At 39.4% G+C, this 8,798-nt stretch overlaps 1 protein-coding gene across 1 annotated transcript; it reads left to right on the top strand.

Moving 5' to 3' along the window:
- The first annotated feature begins 6,873 nt into the window (after nt 1–6,873).
- On the top strand, nt 6,874–7,809 carry LOC107042661. Its single transcript, XM_015263807.1, has one exon. The coding sequence runs from the start codon at nt 6,874–6,876 to the stop codon at nt 7,807–7,809; it is 936 nt and encodes a 311-aa protein (XP_015119293.1).
- The last annotated feature ends 989 nt before the right edge of the window (nt 7,810–8,798 follow it).

The raw sequence follows: 8,798 nt of genomic DNA, 5'->3' as shown, positions 1-8,798 counted from the left end.
TAGGTTTCTGGATCCAAAACGTCCCTCCGTACGATTGGAATCCTTTTCTGCCAGTCTAACCTAGGAATTGAGCTTCCTGAATCAAAAATGTCTCTCCATACGTTGTACTATTCAGTTGAATAGGTTTCTGGATCCAAAACGTCCCTCCGTACGATTGGAATCCCCTTCTGCCAGTCTAACCTAGGAATTGAGCTTCCTGAATCCAAAACGTCTCTCCGTACGTTGAAGATCCTCGTCTGCTAGTCTCTCCTAGGATAGTCTCTCGCTCCCTCGAAAAAAAAAATGATTTCTCGAAGGATGATGATGTACCTCTAATTCTCCAATGTCCCCCGAATTATTCTTGTACCCTCCTGTAGTCGTCGGCAAGAGTTGATCAGGCCCTGCCTTCGAAGACACCGCTGCCACCAAATATGTTAGGGATATCTCCCTGGGTTCTGTTTTGTATGGAGATAAATCTCCCTACAGTGGGACGGTAATAGAATCCGGCGGAGTAATTAATAGAGAAAGAGGTTTATTCAATTAGGCTAACTCATAATTATCCAGATGGAATAAATATGAGGATTTTATAGTTGAATTACAAGTTTAGTATTGAGTTTAACTCACGATGACGACTGAACTCCCGAATATCGGTGAGTTCACCTTATATAACAATTAAGCATGTCATGTTATGACACTGGTCAGGAGTGTTACGCATGACATGCTGATTCAGTAAAATAATGAGTGAAGCAAGTTGTATTCAACTTCTTCACTTTTATTAAATACATTATTACTTAAGATTACAACATCATTCTGGGGCATAACAAGGTGGTTATGTTAACTGCCTTCATTAATTTGATTTTTATGATGATATTGGGAAATTTTGAAGTTTTCATTCCTAAACCTAGCTTATAGAAAAAATGAACCTGTTGAAAAATATTAGAAATCAGGGTCAGTCCGCTGCGCCGGCTCTGAGTTGAAATGCGACCACTAAGAGTGGATTAAAGTGAGTGTAACCCATTACGATCCGAAATGAGAATTTCAGAACCAAAACTTATTTCCGCTTTAATAAAAATGAAAAATAAAAATTATAAAAAATAGGGAAAAATAATCATGGTAGAATTTACTCAAGTAGAAAATTCAACACAATGAATTGAGAAGAAAATTATGCAATCCAATAAAATGAAAAAAGTATGAATTACATACGATAGAGAAAATAATATATGAAGTGACCATTCAGAAGCATATTGCTAATTTATTAGCAAAGAAAGCTATACGATATCCGATACCAGAGCAATTCCCCACTTGTTATCATTCATCCCCATACCTTCCGTTGCAATTTTCGCACAAAAGTTCCAGAATTTATCAAACGAGAGTGCGTCTATTGCCAACAGTGGCGCTCTTTCCGTTCATGTACGATCCCTATTGAAGATAAAGTCCGTGAGAACCAAACGGTAGTTAAACGGCCATACTATAGTTAAGTCCGGAGCGCACAACGAGTTTGAAATCAGCTACATTGAAGATAATACAATTTATACATGATCATATCGAAAAGCATAGAATCAAATTTCGTGTTAAAACCAGTCATGTTTCTTTTTTTCCGGCATTCATCCGAGTTTCTCATTTTGATTGATGTTTAGAATTAATTTGTAAGATGAGTTTGTTGATTTGCCATTAAGCTCGAAGCGCACTCAATTGAATAACGCTATACCCTTCGTAAAAGAAAAAATTACCCTGACTTTTTCTGGGACGTAATTGTTTTTTCACTAAGTTGATGTGAGTAATTAGGTCTATGCAGCCAATCGCAAATAAAATTTGCTATCGTGGATTCATCGACCAAAACCGTTCATTTTTATTCTATTTTATTCAAAATTGTTATGATCGTATAAGCCATGTTTACTTCTACCAACATACCAACAATTCTTCATCCATCAAGAAAGAAAAATCATCAAGTAGATTTTCGTAAGTAATTTTTTCCTTCTGCAAACTGTTCAAGAGGATAAATTTGAGTGCCACAATGGGCGAAAGAACTTTAAGAGCCAATAATCAGAGAGTAAAATCATTTAATGATTTGAGCAATGATTGCCTGAAACGCATCTTGGAGTACTTACCGCGATTTAAAGAGAGAGCCAAACTTAGTAAAGGTTAGTATTCCATGGAAACCTGAATTTTTTACTGATAAAAAAAAACACGTGATAAAATAAACCGGGTGAAAATTTAATTTCGATTGGTTTATAGTGTGCAGAAGATGGTAGAAAGTCACCAAAGCTTGCTGAAACGACACGCGTGAGGTTCAAATTGAGGAAACAGTATTGTTTAAGACATCTAGAGAAGATTACTGTAAATGACCAGTTCGTGACCATAGCAACACCAGGGAATGCAAAGGTTAAGGGCGTTATAGGTCTTTGTGGTCCTTGGCTGTGCACATTGAGAGATTTTCGTGGTTATCGAAGAACGACGACGATTTCCATTGCCTCAAAGGTATGTAGACAATTAAAGGAGATCCACTTCAATGTCTTTAGCAAGGTTCACGACAAAGAACTCAGAGATTTATTGGTGGCCAACCAGGAAGTCTCTCAATTATTAGTTGAAGTTTATATCGATAATGCAGACACCTGGATCACTGGACTCAATGGCACATCCATTGAGAGATTGAGAATAATCATTATGAAGTTCGATGAAGTGCGAAATCTCTCGCGGCGTCAGAACTCGCAAAACCTGACAGGCGATTAATGCAATTATTGGGCGTTATTTAAGCTCTACCGCACAGAGTAAGACCTCAACATCAATAATTTATTATCAAAAAAAAAAACCCTGAGATGAGAAAACCTACGAAAATGATTCCCAACAATACGAGAATCCCATAACCAAAAATACTCGTGAAACTCACCAGCGAAACGATGTACTACTCCCCGCTTGTCGGCTCCTCGGCAAAGTCTCCACATACGAATCTCCGGGGCCCTCAAATGTCTCGTTTTACTGGTCGGTACTCTCCCGATTAACTACAATTGTCCTTTGATTCACACATAAAAAAAACTCCTAATAATGGTCGCAATGGCGAGAACTAACTGTGCTATACTCCCGTGTGCCACATGTGAGGAAGCTAATCGATACTGACGCTCGATGGGCCACGATGGTGGCTTGGCGCACGGAGATGAGACGTGGACAGAGCGCCACGTGCGCCTGGATGGCGCAACAATTACATAACGGTCGGTAACCTAGATTTCTACCTAACGAAATTCAAATTGAAATAACTCTATACAAAAATTACTTTACTACAACGATTGAAATGGATGTCAGAGTGGGTTATTAACTCAAGAAAAATTCCTATTCAACTATAATCTCTTCTCCGGAGTCGTATTCTCGGGATCACGGGGAAAATAAATTACGAAGGAAACGAACAAAACTTAATTACAAAAAAATGAAAACAATTAGAAAAATCGAACTCACACGACCTTGGCGATTCACGCGAGAGCAACGGTCGGAATTGGTCGCATGACCTTCCCACCTAACCCAAAAAACTAACCCATCCCAAACCCCAAAAATGCACTAATTGAGCGGTAGTATTCCAACTACTCCTACACAATCCCCGAAAATTCGAAAGGAAAGGAAAAATCCTTAAAAATGATCGCGCAGCTCGGTAATATCTCGGCCTAAGTCACGAAAATTCTATCGGCCCTATATAGTTAATTTTTTCCCTATCCAATTAACAAAACAGAAAGCGTGAAACGCAAGGTAAAGACAAAACGAATCCAAAAATACGAAAGAGGCGTCAGAACGCAAAACCGAAATTCTGATGAATCCAAAATGACTCGAAATCTCTAATTATTAACAAAACGAATTGACTCGAAACTATTGGCTCGACTGGGTCATTTTCTCTACGTACTTACCGGTACTGTTACCGGTACTTTTTCCGATGATCCCGCGGCGAGTGAAGTAATTTCCCCAGAATCCCTCACAGCGGTGAAGGAAATTAAATTATAAAAATCCAATCCAACCATATTAAACAATATTTTTTACGTATTATAGGGAGATAATTTGAAAATTGGTGTCTTCTCCATTATTTACGCAGGGTATGCGTATAGCTATAAAAAATAGAATTGAATTATCATTGAATCAAAATGAATAGGAGAGGAATAGGGGAGTGTTGGACAATATGGAAGCCATTAAAACTTTCTACATCTCTTGCTGGATCTCCGTAACAGATTTGTTAACTTCGTCGAGTGTTAATCTATCATTAATTAACTAGAAATCGAAATGAATGTCTGGGAATGTCACCTAAAGACGACAAAGAAAGGATGTGGTGAGAAGGCGGAAGTTTGCATAAATATATATTACCAACAAGGCAGTGGATTGGGAGTGTTGAGTATTGGAATTGAAGGATAAATTGGGTGAAATGAAGGAGTTTACATATCTGATTATAAACTATAAATTAAAGATCAATTTGTGCACAAGAAAATTTATTCAAACTCTTTGAGTGAAAACCACATTGAATATTATTGAAGATAGACGAAGTGCCCCAGATATAATCATAAGTCTGCTTTTTCACAGATTGCCGAAACACACTTGACAGAAATATTATAGAAAAACCTATTGCATTCGTTAGAAATTTCTATTGAATTCCTGTAGGACTTTTATTGACCATTCTATTAGTTTGGTGCTGATTTTTATTGAACAACTTCATTGCTTTTTTGCGCGTTTTCTTTTAATGACAATGTTAAATAGGAAATACTGTATAGGAAAATTGATAGATTTTCATTGTTATATAGAATCTAATCTACAGAAATATTTGCTATGTAAATTGTTCATCATAACTTTTTCAATTTTTTCACTTGAATTTCGTAATCAAAAATAAAGAAAAACAAATGCAAAAGCTCATGAACTTTATGCTGAAGATTTTCTATCAAACAGACCTCAAAAGAATCAATGATTCTATAATCTATAATCTATTTTCTATGCGGCCATTTTCTTTTTCTATAATCCATTTTCTATGGGGATATTTTCTACTGACAAAAACGTACAGAAAAGCAGTGGAATTGGTCAATAAAATCAGCAAAAATTTAATAGATTTTCCAATAAAAGTCCTATAAAAATTCAATAGAATTTTTTAGCGATTTTTTTGAGTTTTTCTATAATTTTGTTTGTGCATCAAAAACTGTGTTTTTTAAATCCATTTTCGATATTATTGAAAAAAAATTGAATATATAATAATAATCATTTGGGATCTTCAAATCGATTATTGATTGTTAACAAAGGATGGTTGAATGGTGGGGAGGTAATGGGGGCATTGTTTGGAAGAAACCTATCCACCATTATTTTTAGATCTTGTCCCGTCGCAATGAGCCGTCGATTGAGACCATCCACCGCTGCATGGAAAAGGCTGTTTTGGGTGGGGGTCCCATACAGAACGAGCTCCTGCAGAACTCTCGATATGCGCAACAACCTCTCCACATTCTCAGACTATCCTGGGGCAGTGACTCAATACTAAGGTCTCCAAATTGGTACATAGGTGCAACGATCCTGCTTGAATTCCTGGAGACTCACTAATTGCTAAGGACTTTAATTGCATCAGCTGGCTTAAAGTGACAAATATGTTGTCAGTAATGTGACGATTGGCTGAGCATAAAAACGATTCCAAATTTGAAATATTGACCATTTTTACTGAAAAATAGCTTTACATTGATATTTTAATCAATTTTTCTCACTTTCGTAGCTAATAGGGGGGGTTCTGGATATGAACTCTTGATTTTTGTCAATCTGCTCGAGTGAGGGGGAGGGGGGAGAGGATCTCATGTGAGATTTTTCCTAGCGTAACTCTTTTGACCCTGATGACCCGTATGAGCCTTATGACCCTTCCGACCCTTATTTTCTAAATCTGATTCGGAATTTCATTCCCAAATTATTTTATAAATCTGATTCTCAAATTTTATTGTTCAATTTTTCTTTTCAATTTTCATATTTTTTCATTTTCCAAATCAAATTTATATTTGAATTTCAAAAACAATAAGCTGGTAGTCCCGGTACAAGCGATAGTGATTTACTTCTTTGTTGATTGATCCTTTTTATAAATATTGTGAATCAACAGGGGATCGAACCCGAATCAGTCATGTGATGAGTAAGTATGCTACCGCTTACGCCAGGACTACCAGCTTATTAGTTTCAGAAATATTTTCGTTTATATGTATTGATCTGTTGGGGGAGTAAACGTCATACCGGATGAGGGGGAGTAAAAATCATACCTCCCTCATACTCATCCAGTATGAGGTGGGACTGGTGCCTCGGGGACTTCCGCTACGAATGTTGCTGGGAGAGCTCCAAAGGGTTCGAGTGGAGCTAAGGTTCACCAGGTGAGTTCTCAGGGTTCTAGCTCGCAATGTTCACTTTGTAAAGGAGAGCATTCACTGGTGGGATGCCCACAGTACTTGGGTCTATCCATCAATCAGAGGTTGGAAAGGTTGAAACGCTTGAAGCTATGTTTTAATTGTCTTGGGCATCATTTCAAGGAAAACTGTTCTTCCACGTGGAGCTGCCAGAAGTGTTCCAGCCGACATCATACTTACATCCATTTTAAAAAATCAAGGACTGTAGGAGGAGGTAACGGTGAGACTCCTCAGGTGAATCGGCATCTATCGGCTAATGCTCCTGAGTTCGATCCTGCCGCTAAGGCTCCTGGTGCTACATCTCATGCAGTCGCAACGGCGATTGTGAAGGTGAAATCTGGTGCTCGGGAGCTGATTGAGGGGCATGCACTGATCGACCCATGCTCTCAGGTAACATTGACATTGGAAAGGTTCGCGCAGAGACTTCGGCTTCCTCGTCGTTGTTTTTCTCGTTCTGTGACTAGAGTTGGTGGATCTGGTTCGGTCCCTTATAAGGGCATCCCCTGGCATGATTGTCATGGAGTTGCACTCTCGAGGAGGAAAGCTTGTGTGCCAGGCTGAGGCAATTGTGCTGGCTCACCTGACTGATTACGTGCCAGTCGCTGAACCTTTCGATCGATGGTCGATTCTGGATGGATTGCAGCTGGCAGACCCTAATTATAGCATTACGAGATTCATCGATATCATTCTAGGTGTCGATGTCTACTCTCAGATCATTCAACCCGGTCTGAGGAGGGAGTCGTTGGATCGACCAATTGTACAACAAACATTTTTTGGTTGGATCCTCTCAGGGAAGAATCAGACTGAGGGGGTTTCGGAGCAGCTGATGTCAAGTTTTCATATCTCAGCTGATGATGAACTGCATAATCTAATAAAAGGGTTCTGGATACAACAGGAGGAGTTCCTGGAAGTCCCTAACGAAACGGATTCCAGTGGCGCTGAATGTGAGGAGTATTTTCGTTCAACTTGGACGGGAGATGAGACTGTTAGATATGTTGTCAAGCTACCCTTCAAGTGTGCAGTTGGTTTGCTGGGAAACTCTCGTCATCTCGCCCTGAAGATGCTGCGTAGATTGGATGTGAGATTCGCTGGGAATCCTGGACTACGTGAGAAATATCAAGATTTCTTGAATGAATACGAAGAGTTGGGTCACATGTCTCGAGTGGATCCAGGAGGAGGTGAGTCTTCGGTGATTTATTATCTGCCGCATCATCCGCTAGTGAGGAAGACTAGTCTGATCACCAAGCTCAGGGTGGTCTTCAACGGCTCAGCCAAGTTTTCTTGGAGGTATTCACTGAACGATTTGCTCCATGAGGGCCCAAAGCTACAAGCAGAGATCTTCAACGTCATTACTCGGTGGCGAAAGCATCGTTTCGTGTACTCTGGGGATTGTTACCAAGATGTTTCGTCAAATTTTGGTGCATCCAGACCAAAATTTGACGAAAGTCTCTGATCGAGACTTTCAAAGAATCCTCTGGAGGAATGAGGACGGAGAGCTAGTTGAGTACTGTTACTTATTCATATACGTTTTTCTATAAATGATATTATCTTGAGCAAATTGAAAAGTTACGAACAATGGAATTAATCAAAAACATAAGAGACCATCGAAATGGGGTCCTCTACTTATTTCTAAATCGACAAATCAACTCACTCTAAATAATGAATCACCACATATATTTCAAGCAAGAGTCATATAAAAAACATTCTTAGATAAAAGACCGAAAAGGCTCTATACAGGGTGTTTCAGAAGTACATGTACATCTGAACACCCTAGGATCAGGGGGTGATTCTAAGCAGAAAAGTCCTCTTGCACTTTTTGATCAGACTCACCCCTAAAAAGTTATTGGCAATTAAGGGTGGGCCAATGGGGAGTGATTTTTAAGCGGGCGCACATCCATGTGATATGCAGCATATGTGTGTGTGCCCGCCCGAACATTCTACGAGACAAAAGAGCGCAACGATATTGCTCTCTCTCTCTCTCTCTCTCTCTCTCTCTCTCTCTCTCTCTCGCTCTCTCTCTCTCTTCGCTGAAATGACGAAGAGGGGAGAATGAATGGGGGAACGTAATTCCCCCTCCACACGCAATGGAAGGACGATCAACCGATCGTCTTTCCATTGGTTACAGCGTCGAGTGGCGCGGGGAACGCGCGTCTCGGTTGAAAATTCATCCCTCCCCCCCGAATTATAGCTAAGGAATGAAACTTGTGTCACTTATTGAGTATTAAATGCTCAATTCAGTGACACGAGTTTCATCCCTTGGCGCCTTTTGGGGACGGAGGGGCGAATTTTCGAAAGTGCGAAGAGATTGAAAAAAAAATTTTGTTTTCAATTCAAAAATTAATTCCTCCGACCCTAACTAGGAATAAGGGATGAAATTTGTGCTGTGTTGAGCATTTAATACTCAATGAGTGACACAAATTTCATCCTTTAGCGCCTAATAGG

The sequence above is a fragment of the Diachasma alloeum genome, unplaced genomic scaffold, assembly GCF_001412515.2.
Source record: "Diachasma alloeum isolate Michigan unplaced genomic scaffold, Dall2.0 Dall_scaffold_00495, whole genome shotgun sequence".
Lineage (NCBI taxonomy): Eukaryota > Metazoa > Arthropoda > Insecta > Hymenoptera > Braconidae > Diachasma > Diachasma alloeum.
Note: the sequence above shows the minus strand (reverse complement) of the source record. Positions and strands in the feature narration are given on the sequence as shown.

Bases quoted from the DNA above. Each gene is read 5' to 3' on its own strand.
- LOC107042661 (XM_015263807.1), top strand. From the start codon at position 6,874: ATGGAGTTGCACTCTCGAGGAGGAAAGCTTGTGTGCCAGGCTGAGGCA.